The sequence below is a fragment of the Pseudonaja textilis genome, chromosome 2 (genome assembly GCF_049901715.1).
Source record: "Pseudonaja textilis isolate UNSWEBS1 chromosome 2, rPseTex1.2, whole genome shotgun sequence".
Taxonomy (NCBI): domain Eukaryota; kingdom Metazoa; phylum Chordata; class Lepidosauria; order Squamata; family Elapidae; genus Pseudonaja; species Pseudonaja textilis.
Genome location: NC_141991.1, coordinates 15,816,917 through 15,837,715, shown reverse-complemented (window position 1 = coordinate 15,837,715; position 20,799 = coordinate 15,816,917). Strand labels below are relative to the sequence as shown.

The 20,799-nt window shown below is 43.2% G+C and overlaps 1 protein-coding gene across 1 annotated transcript; it reads right to left on the bottom strand.

Moving 5' to 3' along the window:
• Positions 1–254: 254 nt before the first annotated feature.
• On the bottom strand, positions 255–20,508 carry LOC113449067 (E3 ubiquitin-protein ligase TRIM39-like). The gene is made up of 6 exons (XM_087923137.1): positions 20,104–20,508; positions 15,506–15,601; positions 12,965–13,195; positions 4,330–4,333; positions 984–1,154; positions 255–772 (listed from the first exon to the last, which is right to left on the bottom strand). Exons 1-6 carry the CDS (start codon positions 20,506–20,508, stop codon positions 255–257), a joined length of 1,425 nt encoding a protein of 474 aa, XP_087779263.1.
• Between the last annotated feature and the right edge of the window lie 291 nt (positions 20,509–20,799).

Sequence of the window (20,799 nt, the reverse complement as noted above, 5' to 3'; positions counted from 1 at the left end):
TGCTTTAAAAAGCTTCCCCTGTTTAAAAAGAAAGAAAGAAAGAAAACCTTTAGAAGGATGCTTGGTTAGAAGCAAGAAGCTGGCGTTTTGAATGAATTAGATTCGGTTTGTGACAATAGTCCAAAAGAAAAAGAAAAAAGAGGCAAACTATAGGTGTGGTTGATTTGTTGCTTTGTCTCCTTTGGAAGAATGAGTCATGAAAACTGGAGTGCGGGGCTTTTAAAAGCTACCCGACGTCCGTCCTTCCAGCCAACTTAGGGAGTCAGGGTGAGAACAGCCTTGTGAAAGAGGTGAAAAAAAGGAACAAAGGCCTCCTTGGAGATGGTGCTTGTGTAGGTATGATAGAGTAAGGTGGCTTCGTCGGCGTCAAAGAAAGACACGTGCTTCCCGGCGCAATTTAAAAAGACCCGAACCCTTCTCAGCTCCCCAGTGGGCTGTAGCCGAGAATAATTTGGAGGATCTAAAACAAAATAGTCATTGCCACGCTTCCCTATGGCCCAAATGCCATTTCTGGGCTCAATGGAGATGGCGTTTTTCCTCCTCACAGATTTCCGGGCCACGCCCACTGTCCAGTCCCCCTCCTTGCCCATGGAAATGTCCCAATAACTCCGGCCCTCCTTGAACTCCTCGCAGCCCAGCACGCTGTGGCTCATGTCGAATCGTTTGTGGGACTTTGCAAAGCATGCCTCCTTGTTTCCCAGCGTCACGCTTTTGCAGTCCTCCGATAGGATGAGCAGGGGGTGAGCCGTCTCCTTGTCTAAAGTGATCACCGCTGGAGGAGGGAAGAAATAAAAGATGGAGATAAGCAAGCATGACGGTTGGGAGACCAATCTTGGAGGCAAACACCGTGTTTCCCAAAAAATAAGACCTACCCTGAAAATAAGACCTAGCCTGGTTTTTAAAGCATGTGTGTAATATAAGCCCTACCCCAAAACTAAGCCCTAGTGAAGGTGTGGCCAGCACAGGAAGCAGCAAACACGCACAGGCTGATGGTTTCCAGCAGCAGCCGCAGCCCGCGTAGTGCAGGTGTTGCTTATCTGTCCAAGCAGCAGTCAGAGGCGAAGGGGAGCCACATGATCCAGATGTGCTGTGCAGGATACATCGTGGTCCAATGTCATGGGCAGCTGCTGGAGGCTCATCTTTGTGTGGTGGCACTGGCAGCAGATGGAGGCACATGCACGGGGGAGAAGGCAGGCAATCTGGATACGCCGTACAGGTGTATCTCTCAGCTTATCTGCAGCCCACATGGTACATCAGGATTGCCTGCCTTCCGCCCCGCACCTCTGCCTCCATCTGTTACCGCATGAAGACAAGCCTCCTGTGGCTGGCCGGCCACTCCAGCCCACTGAATCTCAGGTTTCCTGTGGCCTGCACAGCGCGTCCAGGTCCCCTGCCTCCCCTCCTCATGCCTCTGCCTCTGTCTGCTGCTTGGACAGGTAATCAACTCACCTGCGCTGTGCAGGCCGCACAGCCCCAAAGTATGCTCACTGAGGGGCCATTGGCAGGGGTGAGATTCAACCAGTGTTACTACTAGTTTGGTGACTACGTTTTGCTGTGCGCACATGTAAAAAAATCTTAAGCTGTGCCTCCCGGAGAGCTAAGAAGCACTGCATGCAGGTGCGCAGTGTTTAAAAAGCCTACTTTTTCCTGCTTTTTCAACCTTAGTTGTGCCACACAAAGCAACTGAGGTTGAAAAAGCAGGAAATAAAAGACAGGTAAGAGCCCGGGTGGGCGGGTGGACCAAACAGCAGCAAACCCAGAACTGGTTCAGTGTCTACTAATCTTCAGAGCTACCGGTTTTTAGAACCCGCAGAACCAGTAGCATCCCACCTCTGGCCAGCAGGCTTCAGCTGCTGCCGGATACCATCTGTCCCCATGCGCTTGCTGCTTCTTGTGCGTGCACCAGAGAGTGGGACACCCAGCCAGGCTGATCACCCTTTAATTGTGTTTCCCCAAAAATAAGCCCAAGTGCTTATTTTGGAGCTCCCCCAAAATATAAGATTGCCTCTTATTTTTGGGGAAACATGACCGTCTAGGGCTGCCACTTAGGAGCTGCAAAAGTGGGAGGACCACTAGAAAGCGGTAGAGAGTGTTCTGTTCTTTCTGCTGACCTCTAGAGGACATCTGGATCCATGCAGCTCAGAAATTATAGCCCAGCTCTCTGGAGAAGGCTATTAACTGTTGGAAAGGAAAGAGAAGCGCAGGACCAGCAGCCAGGATGGTGGATTCAGCTACAGTGGTGGTGGGTAGACCATTGGAAGACCTGAAGAACCAGGTTCAGGATAGATCATGAAGAGAATTTATCTATGTGGTTGTTAGGAGTTTAAAATACTTGATGGCACCTAATCAACCAAGTCAACTTTTGGCACATATCCTACCCTCTCCCTGTCTTTCCTCACTCCCCAAATATGGACAGGTACAGAGGTGGTATTCAGCTAATTCGGACCGGTTCTGGCATATCGGTAGCGGAAATTTTGACTACTTTACAGAACTGGCAAATGCCACCTCTGACAGGCCTTGCCCACCTGCCCCCGCTGTTAGCTCTCCTATATTCTCTCAGCTGATTCGCACAGCAGAGCTGATTGCTGCGCCTCAGCTGAGCTAACAAACAGCTCAGCTGACTCACCAACATTCGGACAGAGGTCGGTTTTTGAGCCCTGCATGCTCATAGAACCAGTAGGAAAAAAATTGGAAACCCACCAGTGGTGGTATTCAGTCAGTTCACACCGGATTGGGCAAACAGGCAAACCGGTAGCAAGAATTTGGCGTGGGTCACCGAACCAGTAGTAAGTTCTAGCTGGCCATGCCCCTGACCCGGTTGCTGGCTCATTTGCCCCACCTGCCTGATGCTTGCTCATCCCGCCCTCCTGACTTAAAGTATTTTTTTCTTTCCTTCCCAACAGTCAGCTGTTCATAAGATCAGCTGTGCCAGGATTTCCCTTGCTGAAGCCCAGGAAGGCAAAAAATGGAGGGAGGAGCTCAGCCCCCTTCTCTATTTTTTGCCTTCTGAACCTCAGGGGAGCCTTCTGGGAGCAAAAATGACCCACCCAGAGGCTCCTCTGAGGCCCACAAGGCCCAAACAATGGGTGGGTGGGACAAAAAAAAGCAAAAAAAAGAAAGCCACGCCCACCCAGTCACATGGCCATCCCCACCAAGCCACGCCCACAGAACCGTTAGTAAAAAATTTGAATCCCATCACTGAAACCCACCACTGGACAGGTAGATAGTCTTGTCAAAATACAATGGTCTGGGATTCTGGGCTAATCTTAATGCATTTTTAAACCCTCTCTCCATTTCCTGTAACATAAACAACCCAAACATTTTCAGTCTCGACCCACATCCATGTCTAGATCTAGTAAAAGTAATTTGAATAAAGAGCAAAACCTCCGACTGAAAAAAGATTGTAGTTGTTTATCTACCTGTGGTGTTTATTTAGGTAGTCTTTGACTTATAACCATTTGCTTAGTGTCCGATCAAAGTTACTACAGCCCTGGAAAAAGTGACTTATGGTCTTTTTTCATACTTACAACCCACAGTCACATGATCAAAATGAAGAGGCTTGGCAACTGGCCTGTATTTATGACAGCTGTAGTGTCCCAGGGTAATGGGGTCACCTTTAGCAACCTTCTGACCAGTGAAGTCCATGGGGAAGCCAGATTCACTTAACAGTGATGTAACTAGCTTAACAACTGTCGTAATTCACTTAGCAACTGTGGTAAGAAAGGTTGTATAAAGGGGCAAAACTCACTTAACAACCCTCTCACTTAGCAATGGAAATTTTGGCTTCACTTGTGGTCACATAAGAGTTTTCCAAAAATAGCCAATAATAAGAAAATAAATCCACAATAAATAAAACCAATAGTTAAACAATATAATCACAACCCACCTTCCTCTTTAAAAACCATTTTTAAAGTCACAGAAAGCTGGTGTGATCAAATGTGGATTCTCTTCCATCCTCTGCCTCTAAAAAGGCACGTGTATGGAGGCAAATAACTCTTTTAAAAAAATTAAATGCCATTAAGATGGCAACAAAAAGGAGTGGTACCATGGCCTAGAGGTGGAGTCTCGCCTCACAATCAGGAAGCTGTGAGTTCGATCCTAGGTTGAGACAGATTTTTTTCTCTCTGGGCACAATGAGAATAGATCTGCTGAACAAAACTCCACACTGACAACAGGAAGGGCATCCAGCCAGTAAACATTCATCTCCATTCAGTTGCCCAGACTCCAGCCCCCAAGAGATTATGGGGTCATTAAAAAAAGATGATGAAGATGGCAAGAAAGAGGACTGAACAGCCTTTTAAGTTTGTCTATGGTAGTCTGGAAACTCACCTTGCTGCAGGGAGAACCCCAATTTCAGAATTTCTGTGGAAGAAATCAAAGCTTGATCATGCAAATTGTCTTCATTGGTTCTTTTTAATACTCTCTATTATTCCCCCTGCTTCCTTGCTGGCATCCAGATATCCCTTGTTAAGTCAACAATTCTCTTCCTAAAGCTTGTGAATCGTCTTATTTCAATGCATCACCGAATAAGAAAACAACTGAGCGGACTTTATAAAGCACAAAGGTATGCATAATAATAATAATAATAATAATAATAATAATAATAATAATAAACAATAACAATATAGTAAGCACTAAAACAATTGGTGCTGACAAGATCATCATTGGTCAGCTGCTGAAGGCCACCTTACTGGGATCTGCTCGCATAATCCGCCAATACATCACACAGTCCTAAACACTTGGGAAGTATTTGACTAGTGATTTATGATACAAAACCCAGCATAGTTATCTCGTTTGCTGTGTATACTGTCATTTTTGTGTAGAATAATAATAATAATAATAATAATAATAATAATAATAATAATAATAATAATACAATATATAGGAATTTGTTTTAATGGAGCTTAGGGTGGTTGGTGTGCAGAAGTGTGACAAACGAGAGAGCCATATATAGTTAGTCCTCAACTTACAACCATTCATTTAAACCAGAGATCTCCAAACTTGGCCAACTTTAAGACTTATGTACTTCAACTCCCAGAATTCCATACTGGCTAGGGAATTCTGGGAGTTGTAGTCCACAAGTCTTAAAGTTGGCCAAGTTTAGAGATCTCTGATTTAAATGACCGTTCAAAGTTAACAACAGTGAGGACAATTAAGTAGCGGAAGAGCTTTGCCTTCAGAAGCTATGGGTGCTTCATTACTGGAGGATTTTAAGAAGAGATTGGACAATCACTTGTCTGAAATGGTATAGGGTTTCCTGCTGGAGCAAGGGGGCTGGACTAGAAGACCCCAAGGTCCCTCCCAGCTGTATTCTAATTGATTACTGAAAAAAAGTAACTTATGGCCACTTTTGGCTTATAAAAGTGGCTTATTCACACTTGCAACCATTTCAGCGGCCACATGGTCCCATGATCAAAAATTGGATGCTTGGCAACTGGCGATTGCAGTGTCCCCTGGTCATGTTTGTGACCTTCTCACAAGCAGAGTAAATGGGGAAGCCAAATTCACTAAATAGAATAGAATAGAGTGGAGTGGAGTGGAATGGAATGGAATAGAGAGTTGGAAGGGACCTTGGAGGTCTTCTAGTCCAGCCCCCTACTTAGGCAGGAAACCCGACACCACTTCAGACAAATGGTTATCCGATCCCTTAACAGCCCATGTTATTAACAACTGCAGGGATTCCCTTAACAATTGTGGCAAGAAAGGTCATAAAATGGAATAAAATTCACTTTAATTATCTCACTTAGCAACAGAAATGTTGGGCTCAATTGTGGTCATAAGTCGAGGACTGCCAGGATATACTGGCCAGCATCCTCTTTACCTTGGAATTGCTTGATGGCACTCTTCAGAAAGATGTTATCATCCCATATTTTCCACATTTCCCATTGATTGTTAGGAGGGAAAAACCTGCGATGTTGCTGAATCTCCTTCTTTTTACACCTAATAGGAAACGGGATATTAATTCATTTTCTTTCTTTGTTTTGTTTCATTTATTTATTTATACTTATCAAGAATATCCATAGAGTAAAGAGCTATAAGGGTAAAAAAAGAACAGGGCAAGTGCAAGAAATGAAAAACCAAAAAGTAAGAAATATATACATGATTTCCAATCTTCCCTCCATAAATATTTTAGAAATCCCTTCGCCGTCCCTTCATTTAATGCATATTTTTAGTCATTTTCAAATCCAAGAATAATCTATTCATTTTGATCTTCTTTTTAGTATAAGGTTTTTTCCAGTCTTCCAAAAAAGTTTTCGTTGTTCGTACTTTAACCAAACAAATCAATTTTGCCTTTTCAGCAAACTCTTTAATTTTCACCATCCATTCTTCCATTGTGGGAATTTTATAATTCTTCCACTGTTGTGCATACAATAAATTTGCTGTGGTTACCATATAGAATATCAATCTTCCATTAGTATTTTTCAATTCCGAGAACAGATAATCAGAGTTGGAAGAGACCTTGTAGGTCATCTAGTCCAACCCTCCACCCAAGCAGGAGACCCTGCACCATTTCTGACAAATGGCAGTCCAATCTCTTCTTGAAAATTCGGTGTCCAGAACTCCCAATAAAATGAGTCCTGATTTCTCCGAACATTAATCTTTAAAATCCTTTGCATCATTGTCTGTGGAGATTCTGTTGAGAGAGGGCTGTTCAGTTTTGACATAGATTTTTCAAGAAGTAACTGGACTTTCTGTTAGTTTATTCTTTAAGACATTTCACTTCTCATCCAAGAAGCTTCTTCGGTTCTGACTGGATGTTGGGGAATGGAAGGATTTATACACCTTGCAGAAAGCTGGCTATTTGCGTTCTTTTAGTGCACGGGTGTCAAACTTATGGCTGTCACGTGACATATTGCGATGTTTTTCCCCCCTTCACGGAGCTGGGGTGGGCATGGCCTGCAAGTCACGCATCTGGCCCACGGGCTGCCAGTTTGCCACCCCTGTTTTAGTGAGCTAAAGCCACCTGGAGGTTTATCTGTGTCCTCAGGGTCACCTGAATGGTGCCAATGGGTGTGGAGCAGTGGGTGGGATTCAAATTTTTGTACTACAGGTTCTGTGGGCATGGCTCGGTAGGCATGGCAGCGGAAGGATACTGTAAATTCTCCAGCCAGAGGTAGGATTTGCCAGTTCTCCGAACTACTCAAAATGTCTGCTACCGGTTCTCCAGAACTGGTCAGAACCTGCTGAATACCACCTCTGGTGTGGAGCCTTCTTGGAATTGCTGAAAGGACAGTGTTGTAGACCAGAGATAGATGACATTGTATCTCTCCCCTTCTGTTGAGAGAGGGCTGTTCAGTTTTGACCATAGATGGCCTCTTTATCCCCTCTTCCAAACCAGCGGCCCTCTCTGTCCAAAATGATGACTTTGCTGTTTTCAAAAGAGTGGCCTTTGTCTTTTATTAAATGCGGATGGACTGATGAATCTAGTCCTGATGGGTTTCTATTCCTATGTTGTGCCATGCATTTATGAAGTGGCTGTTTTGTTTCCCCACTGTACAGATCTGCTCGTGGCTCACTGCATTGTATTGCATTGGACAAAGAGGCCATTTGTGACACCTGTTGCACAATTCCCAGACAATTCTGAAGTCCTAACCCACGATTCATCTTTACCGTCTCTAGTGATACAATACTTTATGTGTAATTTTTATTTATTACATCAGAATTATATACTACATTTATGTTCCACGTGTCTTCTAGATAGGACACTGCTTCTCAACAGGGAAAAGTCCAGATAGGAGGACTTCAATTCCCAGAATTCTCAGCAAGGGCCGAAGATTCTGGGAGTGGAAACTCACATGTTTGGAAGTGGCCTGGTTGGAAAGCAGTATTCTAGAACAAGGGTCCCCAACCTTGGCAACTTCAAGACTTGTGGACTTCAACTCCCAGAATTCCTCAGCTAGCTAGCTGAGGAATTCTGGGAGTTGAAGTCCACAAGTCTTGAAGTTGCCAAGGTTGGGGACCCTTGTTCTAGAAGCTCTAAAAGGGCAATATATTTACGTCAGCTTTGAAGCCATTTTCCTTTGAGGCTTCTGAGTTGCCAGATTCAGTGCCTGGAAATTCGGGAGGGGAATTTCAAGGAGTGGTGGAAGATTTGCCACAACTACATTCTTTTCTCAGAAAGTCAAGGACATGTTACCCTGTTACCCTGCACCCTGCTCCCTGCACCCGGAAGGGAGTGACTGGGGATAGTCTCCAGTTGGAACAAATAAATGATTGGACCATGTGATGGACTACTGGGTGTAGGGGTTGGATTTGGGGTTTTCTTTGAGCTAGGGAAAACCTGGAACTTTCAGACACGGGTTATCCCTACATGTGCCAATATGACATCTCTAATTAATGGATCTTTGGAAAGATGATATTCTCAGAGTCTTTTTCTCTAGAGGTTGTTACTTGGAATGCTGACAACTTAATTATTCAACTTCTAATATTATCTGCCTAGCAAACCTATGAGGAAGATTAGGCTGAGAGAGAGCAAGTGAGCTATTATGGCTAGGCATGTTGAAAGCTTCCATGCCAGGGTTTCTTTTTTCTGTCCATCAATGGAAGAAAATAACCAATAACATTGGAACTTTAGGGAGGAGTTAAAAGACGAGGTAAAACCAAATTGGTACTATAGGATACTGATGGAGAGAATACAATACAGGTAATCCTCGACTTATAATCAGAATCGAGCACAAAATTTCTGTGGCTAAGTAAAATGGTTAAGTGAGTTGCGCCCCATTTTACAATCTTTTTTTGCCACTGTTAAGCAAATCACTGCAGTTGCTAAGTGAATTATATAGATGTTAAGTGAATGCGGCTTCCCAGGTTGAATTTGCTAATCAGAAGCTGGCTGAGAAAGTTACAAATGGTAATCCCACAACTCCAGGACAGTGCAACTGTCATAAATTACATGCTACCGGTAGTTGTCATGCACCCAATTTTTGATCACGTGACCGTGCGGGATACTGCAATGGTCAGAAGTGTGAAAATCGGTCAGAAGTCCCCCCTTTTCCAGTGCTGTTGCAAGTTTGAACGGTCACTAAACATATGGTTGTAAGTCAAGGACTGCCTGTTTGTGAGATTTCATTTGGGATATAAGCTTACAATTATAGAATGCACTAATACTGTAGAAACTCAAGATTCCATCTATATCTGAATGGAGACCACCCTACGTATTTCAGATCAGTACATCTTAACTTTTTTTAACCTCTGCTGCAGGTTAGGATGGTTCGATTAACCTGTGTGATGGATTTTTGACCGATTTTCACACTTATGACCGCTGCAGTATCCCCATGGTCACGTGATCAAAATTTGTGCCCCTGACAACTACCGGTAGCATGTAATTTATGACAGTTGCAATGTCCTGGAGTGACCCTCCAACAATTACGTACAATCCAGCTTTGTGATATCAGGTAGTTGAAGTATATCGTTCCAGTGCATTTCAAGAACATCAGAACAAGGAAGTATACATTCAGCATTGCTGCACAGATTATCTCTTGTTTTTTTGGATCAACTTACTTCTCTAGAGTGCTGCTTATATCCTAGAAGAAAAAGAGAACAGTTTCAGTACTGGTCACAGAGCTTTCTGAAAGTTAAAATGTTGATAGCAACTGATATTTGGGCTGATCAAAGAACCATCCACTTAGCATAGGAAGGAGAACAGGTTGAACCTGGAATTATGATCATATTTTATTGAGGTCATAAGTTGAGGCATCACGTGACCAAATTCAGTTACAACTGTTGTTTTTTTTATGACTGTCATTACATGGACACCATTGGCATTAAGTGAATTCATTTTTCCCCATGGGCGTTTTTTTTGCTGAAATTGGAAGTAAACATTAGAAACTAGCAAAAAAAATAAATAAATCACACATTGCAGTCACATGACCACAGGACACTAAAAAAAAAAACAGCCATAAAGGTGAGCGAGTTGCCAAGTGCCCAAAATGGGATGATCACAGCCCTACAGGCATGCATGTGTGCGGCCATCAGAACTCCGAAAACAGGTTGCTAGTAGGCCTAGGGAGGTCCACAGTAACAGACATTAAGCAACCAGTTGAGGATTACCTGTATTGGAAAATTGAGAAAATGAATTAAAGACACCTTTGTGGAGCAAGGGCAAGACCTCCAAGGTTCCTTCCAACTCTTCTATTCTATTCTATTCTATTCTATTCTATTCTATTCTATTCCATTCCATTCTTATTCCATTCCTATTCTATTCTATTCTATTCTATTCTATTCTATTCTATTCTATTCTATTCTAATTCTATTCCATTCCATTCTAATTCCATTCCATTCCATTCTAATTCTATTCTATTCTATTCTATTCCATTCTATTCCATTCCATTCTTATTCCATTCCATTCTTATTCTATTCTATTCTATTCTATTCTATTCTAATTCCATTCCATTCCATTCTAATTCCATTCCATTCCATTCCATTCCATTCTATTCTATTCTATTCTATTCTATTCTATTCTATTCTATTCTATTCTATTCTATTCCATTCCATTCCATTCCATTCCATTCCATTCCATTCCATTCCATTCTTATTCCATTCCTATTCTATTCTATTCTAATCTAATTCTATTCCATTCTATTCCATTCCATTCTATTCCATTCCATTCCATTCCATTCTATTCTATTCTATTCCATTCCATTCCATTCCATTCTTATTCCATTCCATTCTTATTCCATTCCTATTCCATTCTAATTCTATTCTGTTCTATTCTATTCTATTCTATTCTATTCTATTCTATTCTATTCTATTCTATTCTATTCTATTCTATTCTATTCTATTCCATTCCATTCCATTCCATTCTAATTCCATTCCATTCCATCTAATTCTATTCTATTCTATTCTATTCTATTCTATTCCATTCCACTCCACTCCACTCCACTCCACTCCACTCCACTCCACTCCACTCCACTCCACTCTATTCTAAATGTACAACCATGAAAGTTGCATTTCAGCAAAGAAAAGGTTAGGCATTTGTGGCCATCCAGTTATAGCTGAACTACCCTTTCTAGCCAACAGCCAGATCAGTGGGGATAGATGGTAGGATTTGAAGATCAGCAAGATCTAGAACAGCATAACAGAGTTGGAAGGGATCTTAGAGGGCTTCTAAGTCCAACCCGCTGCTCAGGCGGGAGACCCTATACCATTCCAAATAAATGGTTGTCCAATCTTTTCTTTTAAAAACCTCCAGTGCTGGAGCTCCCGCAACTTCAGGAGACAAGTCGCTCGACTGATTGTTCCCACCGTTGGGAAATTTCCCTCTTAGTTCTAAGTTGCTTCTTTCCTTGATTAGTTTCCATCCACTGCTTTTTGTCCTGCCCTCGGGGGTTTTTGGAGAAGAGCTTGACTCCCGCTTCTTTGTGGTGGAGGGAACAACTGGGAACAACTGCTATCACGCAGAGGTGGGTATTCAGCAGGTTCTGACCAGTTCTGGAGAACCGGTAGCGGAAATTTTGAGCAGTTCGGAGAACTGGCAAATCCCAACTCTGATTGGCCCCGCCCCCATCTATTCTCCGCCTCCCGAGTCCCAGCTGATTGGCTGGGTCTTCTTTGGTTGCCCTGCACAGGAGAATGGAGCTGGAAAGCAGGTTAGTGGGGTGGGGAGGGAATGGGATTTTGCAGTATCCTTCCCCTGCCATGCCCATCAAGCCACGCTACACCCACCAGGCCATGCCCACCAGGCCACACCCACAGAACCAGTAGTAAGCTATCATGTCATTCTGAGTCCTTATTTTCATTAAATAGACATACCCAATTTCTGAAACTGTGGTTTAGCCTCCAGTCCCCTAATCATTGTTGTTGCTGTCAGTGAAGGGATTCAAATTTTTGTAAATTCTCCAGTCACAGGTGGTATTTGCCGGTTCTCTGAACTACTCAAAATTTCGGCTAGCGGTTCTCCAGAACTCGTCAGAACCTGCTGAATACCGCCTCTGGTTGCTGTTCTCTTCACTCCTTCTAGAGTCTCAACATCTTTTTTTCTATTGTGGCAACCAAATGGGTCTCTGATGGGCCTCAGGTTCCCACTTTTATTAGGAGAAGGGTTCACTAAATACAATGTGCAACATCCTTCTGAGCAACCCACCTATTATTGTGCCAATAGCAATACGTGGCCTGTGGCAGTCTAGCTGCAATTAAACTAGTGGTGGTATTCCAACTTTTTTTACTATCGGTTCTGTCTGCGTGGTGTCGGTGTGGCATGGCTTGGTGGGCATGGCTTGGTGGGCATGGCTTGGTGGACGTGGGAGGGGAAGGATACTGCAAAATCCCCATACCCTCCCCACCCCACTAACCTGCTTTCCACCTCCATTCTCCTATGCAGGGCAACCAAAGAAGACCCAGCCAATCAGCTGGGACTTGGGAGGCAGAGAATAGATGGGGGCGGGGCCAGTCAGAGGTGGGATTTGCCAGTTCTCTGAACTATTTTTATTTGTTTGTTTGTTTGTTTGTTTGTCAAGCAAGTATTAGATAACAGGTATAAGTATAAACATGGTTATGAATACATGAAATGGATGCGTATAAGAAAAAAAAGAAAAAACAATAGGACAGGGATGGTAGGCACGTTGGTACACTTATGTATGCCTGCTACAGACCTCTTAGGAAAGGGCTGAGGTCAATAGTAGACGGTCTAAAGTTAAAGTTTTGGGGGTTTGGGGAAGAAACCACAGAGTCAGGTAGAGTATTTCAGACATTGACCACTTTGTTGCTGAAGTCATATTTCCTGCAAAATACTCAAAATGTCTGCTACCACTCCTTCAGAACTAATCAGAACCTGCTGAATGGCACCTCTGAATTAAACTACAACTCCCAGCATTGAACACCTTTTGGACATGCTCATTTAGGCTGCTGGGAATTGAACTTCACTGTCTGCAGAGCCCCAGGTTTCCAACTGATCCATATTAACACAGGAGTAGAATTTAGTTACTTTCCCAGGAGAGCTTTATTTCCACAATGTCTACCAGCTTACCTGCAGGAAGCCGTTTGTTTGCTGGCTGCATTTCTTTTGCAATTCTCGCATCATCTTATCGCAGGAGGCGAATTCCTGGAAAAGCTCATCCATGCGTTCCTCCCGTTTCTGGATGGCGTTCTTCTGCACCTCACCGATTTTGCCGGCCTGAGTATGCTCTTCGCTGTAGAGGAAGCGGTGGAGCTCCTCAAATGTGTCCTCCGTCTCTTTCCTCAAGGTCTGCATCCCTTTCTTTGGGAATCCAACAGAAAGAAAAGGGTGTCAACCCTAAAGCTGGCCTGATTGAGGCTCTTTTGAGACTCGTGCTGGAGAAGAGGCATAGGGAGGGGAGAATAGAGACAGTTGGGGTGTTGTAGTCAAGGGGTTTGACCTTGGAGGGCTGGGAGTGGGCATGGTTTGCGTGGCCAGCTTGACATCGCTCGTGTCAGGGGCACCTGTGGTGGCCAAGTGCTAAGGCAAGCCTTCCCTCAGACCCTCCCTCACTCTCATTATAATCTCCCTTCCTTCCTTCCTTCCTTCCCTTCCTTCCTTCTCTTCTTTTTCCTTCCCTCTTCATTCTCCTTTCTTCTTCCTTCCTCTCTTCCCTTATTTTTCCTTCCTTGCTCTCTTCCCATCTTCCTTTCTTTTCCTTTGTCTTTCCTCTTTCCCTTTCTCCTTTCCTGTCCCTTCTTGCATGCTCAAATGCAGAAGGGGAAACATTGGTTTGGTTTGGTTTGTCAAGCACGTATGAGAAAACAAATCTAAGGATGCACATAATCTAAACATATAAGCATAAACAGGTATAAGTATATACATAATAAATGAGCATGAATAAATGGGAACAGTAGGACAGGGACAGTAGGCAAGCTTATGCATGCCCCATTACAGACCTCTTAGGAATGGAGTGAAGTCCACGCTAGACAGTTTAAGGTTAAAGTTTTGGGGGTCTGAGGATGTGACAACAGAGTCAGGTAGTAAGTTCCAGGCGTTGACTACTCTGTTGCTGAAGTCGTATTTCCTGCAATCGAGTTTGTTTTATTTTTAGCTTGTTTTGATAGCCCCTCTGCCAGCAAGAACAGAGCTTGCGGGGGGCAGAGGCACTTTGGGCCAGGCACCCTGTGGGCTGAATCTGGCCCGCAGGTGAGTTTGACACCCCTGGTGTAGAATTTCCTGCTTGAGCAAGGGGATGGACTAAAAACAGCAGCCTTCAACCTTTTGGGCAACAGGGACCAGTTGCATGGAGAGAGGTTTTTCCACAGACTGGAGCGGGTGTGGTTTTGTGTACTGTCTGTGTTCTGACGTAGGCTTCCCCCAAAAGAACTAAGCAGACATTTTTTTTCCCGGCAAAAACCCTTTTATTAAACGAAGGTGAATTTCTTGCATTCACATTCAGCCGAAGGCCTGGCAAACAGTCTTTCAAGGGTCTAATAAGGAGCACAGACCTTATCTAGCCTGGAGAGCTGCCAAGTAAATATTTTCAAATGCAATGCTGACAAGGAAGGACTCAGCACAGAGTCTCTGAGATGCACAGACAGGTCTTCACACTGCTGCAATGAACGAAGGAATGAATTGTTTCCTGCAAAAGCCTCCTTCCCTTTGGCTCCCCTTTTAATCCCTATGGGAGGAGGCATTCACCATTCACCTGTGGCTTTACCCCCATATCAACTCTTAGTTCGTAATTGTTCTTTTCTTTTGGCAGCTCTGTGCATGTGCACACAGGGAACTGGCTCCAGCTGCTCCCTTGCCTCACTGCTGTCCAATTCTGAAGGCAGCTGATAATTGCCAGCCTGCCCTGGCCCCATCTCTGCCTCTGATGCAGAGCCCTCGTCCGAGCCTTCTTCAGCCTCCAGGACTGGCCCATATCCCTCCCCAACCTCCTCTACCCTGCTGCCAACTCTGCTAGCCACTGGCAGGCCACAACAGTCTGTATCCTCTGGATGGAGTTTCATTTGTTGGTGTAGCCTGGTTTCTGGCTTGCCACAGACCAATGCTGTTTCACAGACCAGGGGTTGGGGACCCTGGACTAAAAGACCTCCAAGGTCCCTTCCAACTCTGTTATTCTGTTATTCTCATGACATACGAAATCTTAACTCAGTCCCAATGACTGAGTCTACCCAACTCACTAAGATTTAGATTCAGACATTGCTTGATTTGAATTCTACTGGGGGCAAACTTTAAAAAGGACTTTATGGTGTTCCTAGTGAGGGGTCCTTGGTGCTCTCTGAGCTCGGTTGTTTTCCTGCAGATGTTTCATTGACTAAACTAGGTAGTTTGACTAGCTCTGATGATGTTATCTAATTTGGGTAATGAAACGTCTGCCAGAAAACAACCAAGCTCAGAGAGCAAATGAAGGACTTCTCATTTCAACCCTGAGCTGCAAACTTTATCGGTCTTCATGATTTAGATTTGTTCCATATCAGAGACCAGATTTTGAAGACATCAGGGATCAGATTCCTCCAAATGAAGGATGCCATTCCACACATTTACAAATTAAAAGCAATTGGCTTTTTTTTAAAAAAAAAAAATCTTACATAGTGACTTGCCAGCAACATCGACACTTACGATTACTTCAAAACTTTCTTTTTCTACGCCTATTTTATGCTTCAGAATCACACTTTTCTGATTCTCTATGTAAAGAAGGATCTCGCGGAAATAATCCTGGGGGAAAAAAAGACATAACCGTGTTCAGAAGGCCATCTGTCATTAATAACAGGTTCCTTCATTAAAATCAATAGGCAAATGGTTCTAGTTCCATTTATTTGGCTTTATAAAGCCATTACTTTCTTCACCACAAACGAACATTTCTTGGCCTATTTGTCACTTTTACTTTCTCAAGACTTCTTCGCTTCCCATTCATTCCAGAAGTTGTGGGAACTTCATCCCTGGAAACTTTCAAGAAGAGACTGGACTGCCATCTGTCAGAAATAGTGTAGGGTCTCCAGCTTAGATGAGGGTGTTGGACTAGATGACCTACAAGGTCCCTTCCAACTCTGTTAATCTGTGTTTAACTTGGGGCCAATTGAAGTCAAAGAATCACACAAAATTATAATAAAAATGAGGAATCGATAGCTTTTCCGGTATTACGGACTACAACACCCAAGAGCCCAAAATAGCTGGACCAAGAGTTAAGAGGGAAACACTGTAAGAGCAGAGTGATGTTAAGATAAGGTTTTTGATTAACATACAGGTAGTCCTCAACTTACAACAGTTTGTTTAGTGACCAAAGTTACAAAGGCACTGAAAAAAAAAAACTTACGACCATTTTTCACACTTACAAATGGGTTACGAACAAACGGATCAAAATTTGGGTGCTTGGCAATTGACTCATATTTATGACAGTTGCAATGTCCCAGAGTCATGTGATCATCTTTTGTGTTGTGGCATGTCAGAGTCAGACGAGGAGGAGGGGGAGGGGAGCCTGGGCCAGCTTTGGAGCCTTTGGAAGGCTTTGATGAGGAAGCAGAATCAGAGGCAGATGCAGAGCTGGGTGTTAGGTATAACATAGGTCACCTAACGTAGTTTGGGTAAAATAATATATATAAACTATGATTGTTAGTTTAAGTGTGTGTCACTTTAACTGCAAAGCATGTAATTTTGGGTGTGGTGTGAAACCACCATAAGAGGGAGCAAGACAACCTGATTGATTGCTGATGAGACGCTGACGATTCACTGGCAATTACTGACAATTTACTGGATTGATGGTTTGTTAGCTGCGTCTTTCCCCTACTGAAGAGTTGCTGACAGAAGAGAGGAGTTTTTGAGTTTTGCATATCTCTCTACTGCGAGGAGATATATCACCGGACTGATATTTGTAAGTGTACTGACCTCTCTTTTTCGACACTGGAATTTGCAAATGAATAATCCCTGGACGGACTGAACTAAGTGAATGATATATGGACTGTTTTGACTATGCTTTAACTCTTGCTGAAATAAAAGTATTTAATTAGCACTGTGCCTCTGTTTTGCTGAGTGTAAGCTACAAAGATGTTCATCTCACATATTTTGCCTGCCTGCCTGCCTGCCCTGCAGATCTTGCTAGGGTGTATCCCTAACACTGGGGCCTTCCATCCACCCCCAGGTGGAGAGGCAGCTGTCTTCGGGGCCTGAGCTGAGCGATGGGGGGAACAAATGGGGCTCCTCCTAGATGCGTATGTGCATAGAGAGGAGAGGAGAGGAGAGCAACGGAAGGCAATAAGCCGGCTCTCAGGGAAAAGAAGACTCGTAGACTCTATCCAGCCCCTCCCAGGCTGGAAAATAAATAGTAGGGCTTTGGAAGTGGCCTGTTGTCGCAGAGAATCTTTCATTTTCCAGTGTACATCAATCAAGTCAGAATCCTTTGCTAGAACTAGGTGTGTCGGGATGAATTGCTCTATATTTGAGGTGCTAACTGACTCTCCGTGTTCGGACCCAGCCTTAGCAGAAACAAGAAACAGACTTCTTGTCACGAAAAGCCCCTCTTTATTTACCCCTTGTGAATTAACTGCATTCATCCACCGAAAAGTCCAGGCAATAGTCCTTCAAAGTTAACTACACTACAGACCTTATCAGTTAAAGGCTGCAAAGTAAGTTCTGGCAAGCAGCCTTTGTGGCACCAAACACAATGAGCAAAATCTTCAGAAAGATGATTTTTTTTTTCTCCTACGACAACCACTCCCCTTTCCTTATTATTAATTCTCTGGCCAGGGAAGGGCCATTCAGCATCCACTTGTGTTTTGCTTCCCGAGTCACCTCCTTGTCCTCCGTTGTTCCCCTCTCCTAACAGCTCTGCGCACATGTGCATCTGGAACAGGCCCCAGCTGTTCTTCCTCCTCACTCATATCAGCCTCCAAAGGCAGCTGCCTCTTGGGGGCTGGGAAATGTTGGACTATCTCTGCGTCCGATGAAGAGCATCCATCAGAGCCTTCCCCAGGCTCCAGCACTGGCCCAAGTTCTTCCCCAACCTCCTCCTCATCAGAGTCTGCTGCCAGCTCTGCTGGCAGCTGATGAGCCACAACACCCTGCTGGGAAATAATAGGGAGTGAATTTGCCTTTGCCCGTGTGAACTGGAACTGTTTCTGTTTGGCTTAATTATCAAAGGACTTTTTATCTTGAGTTCTCACGTGAACAGACACTGTTCGTGCCCCGTTTCAGAAGGGGAAAAGACGTTCATTTGTGACTAACTATTTTTGGTTTTGTCTATCCAACGTGAATAAAGACTGTTCCCTGCCCTATTTAACAAAGAGAGTTGTTTTACTTGTAAGTGGTTTCTTCTTGCTTGCGAAGGCTGGGTAGGAACATTTTGCGATCTTCTGACAAGCAGAGTCAATGGGGAAGCTAGATTTCACTTAACAACCATGTCGCTAACTTAACAACTGCAATGATTCACTTAAACTAATGTGGCAAGAAAGGTCATAAAATGGGGCAAAACTCACTTAATGACTATCTGAGCAACAGAAATGTGGAGCTCAGTTGTGATTGTAAGCGGAGGACTACCTGCATTTTATTAAAAGGCAGAAGATTTTGAGAGCTGTAATTCACTTAAAATGGGACCAGTAATTGCCAAACCTGCCTTAACCCAACCATAGTTTACGGCAAATAATGGGAGGAAGTGGCACTACATATGAAATTTACCATGTGTGTCTGAAAGAAAGGTTGTTTAGAAATCAAGCAATCGAATAAATTAAAATCTGAGCTTTTCAATCCTGCAGTACCTATAACTATCCCATCACCTTATCAAATCATTATACCAGCATGTAATAATAAACTCTTTTGGAAGGAAAATACATGCAACAGACTATCTGATTTATGTGTCTTTTATGCATTGCAATTCAGGGAGTCAAAATTCTCCAACTAGACATTTTGTTTTTTACTAAACAAATGGGAAAGAGTTCGATTTTTAAAAGTTTCCTTCCTTTTTTTAAAATGAAAACCATTTTCTGGCATATTTAAGTCACTGTTTCCCCCCTCAAGATGTGTGGGGTCCTTGGTGCTCTCTGAGCCTGCTTGTTTTCTTGCAGACGTTTCATTACTCAACTAGGTAACATCATCAGTGCTAGTTACCTAGTTTGGATAATGAAAGAGGTCTGCATGAAAACAAGCATGCTCAGAGAGCACCAAGGACCCCTCACTTCAACCCTGAGCTACAAATATTCTCCTTTAAGATGTATACACAAAATTGGAGAAATGAAAATATACCTACACAGGAAAATGTAATAAAGAAAATATTAGATTGTGCTGAAATGGATAGATTAACTTTGAAGATTAAGGATAAGAAGGACACAGAATCCTTTTTAACTTGGGAACTATTTTATCAATGGTTAGAAAGTAGAAGCAGAAGTTAGAAAATTAAAATCAAAGAGGATATATAAATAAAAATGAAGTAAGCGTATAACTAAATAATGTTTCATAAATAGGATAAGGAAATAGATTTGGAGGACAATGGTGATAAATGTGATGTTTATAAGGTCTAATATTAACTATATGATAAAATTGAATGGAGTGTTTAATTAAATAATGGAAACTGTTTAATAAGGATAAGTGAAGATTATGTGAATAGATTAAGTGAATAATGTCATAATTAATGTGTGTATAAGGTTTATTTGTATTTAAAAGAGATGATACCCAGATAGTACACCGCCATTGTGGATATGGAAAATTTACATATAACAAAGGAAATTGCATAAAAAGTAATAATAATAAAAGATGTTGGATTTTAATTCCCAGAATCCCACAGCCAGCTCCCATCCAAGCTTTTGTCCACATTTTTTTTTAAAAAAAGGACGCAGTGCTCAGTGGCTTAAGACGCTGAGCTTGTCGATCAGAAAGGTCGGCAGTTTGGCGGTTTGAATCCCTAGCACTGCATAACAGAGTGAGCTCCCGTTACTTGTCCCAGCTGCCAACCTAGCAACTTGAAAGCATGTAAAAATGCAAGTAGAAAAATAGGGACCACTTTGGTGGGAAGATGACAGCATTCCATACGCCTTTGGCATTTAGTCATGCCGGCCACATGACCACGGAGATGTCTTCGGACAGCACTGGCTTTTCAGCTTTGTAACGGAGATGAGCAGTGCCCCCTAGAGCTGGAAACGAGTAGCACGTATGTGCGAGGGGAAACTTTACCTTTATCTTAAAAAAGAACATTATTATTCCATCATTATTTTAGAAATAGAGGATTCACCCACCTTAAATTCTTTGGTTGCTTGCTCCAAGGAGATCCTGATGTGACCTTCGTGATCTTTGGATCCAGCACACCACTTGCAGAAGGGGGCTTGGTGATTCCTGCAGAAATATTCCCAAGGCGCTTGATGTTTCTCGCAGACCTCTTTGCCTCTGGCCTCCTGCTTCAGCTTTTCAAGCAACCTTGCCATTTTTTCCAGGGATTTGTTTGGGAGAACAGTCTCCGTCTCAGCGACCATTTTGCACTGAGGGCAAATGTACTTCAGCACAAACTCCCTCCAGTATTTTATAATGCAGTCGTGGCAGAAATTGTGTCCACACTGAAGGATGACGGGATCTCTGAAATACTCCAAGCAAATGGAACAGGTCACTTCAGAGCAGAATATCATGCCGGTGATTTCCTGGGTCATGGTGCCGAGGGCGAGAAGCTGAAGGCCGGTTTTGTTCTTCCCAGAGGGTGTAATAATGCTTGAGCATCAAACTTTAGGGAGAGTGCTTTTTTAATTTTTTTTTACTTATTTATCTTTGCCACTCCTGCAAAAGATCAACCTATATAGAAAGAAAAGGAAACTAAGGTAAGATGGGATGATCACCCATTTTGTTTGGTGGGATTCTCTCCCAATCCCACCAAAAAGTTGTTAACAAGAATAACACAGTTGGAAGGGACCTTAGAGGTCTTCTAGTCTAACCCTCTGCTCAAG

What these genes read in the sequence shown, in the direction of transcription:
- LOC113449067 (XM_087923137.1), bottom strand. Translation starts at nt 20,508, where the DNA reads ATGACCCAGGAAATCACCGGCATGATATTCTGCTCTGAAGTGACCTGT. An exon ending in AAGAAAGTTTTGAAGTAATC is followed by an intron (nt 13,196 to 15,505) that starts GTAAGTGTCGAT and finishes GGATTCCCAAAG; the next exon opens with AAAGGGATGCAGACCTTGAG. An exon ending in CTGCTGGAAACCATCAGCCT is followed by an intron (nt 773 to 983) that starts GTGCGTGTTTGC and finishes TCCCTCCTCCAG; the next exon opens with CGGTGATCACTTTAGACAAG.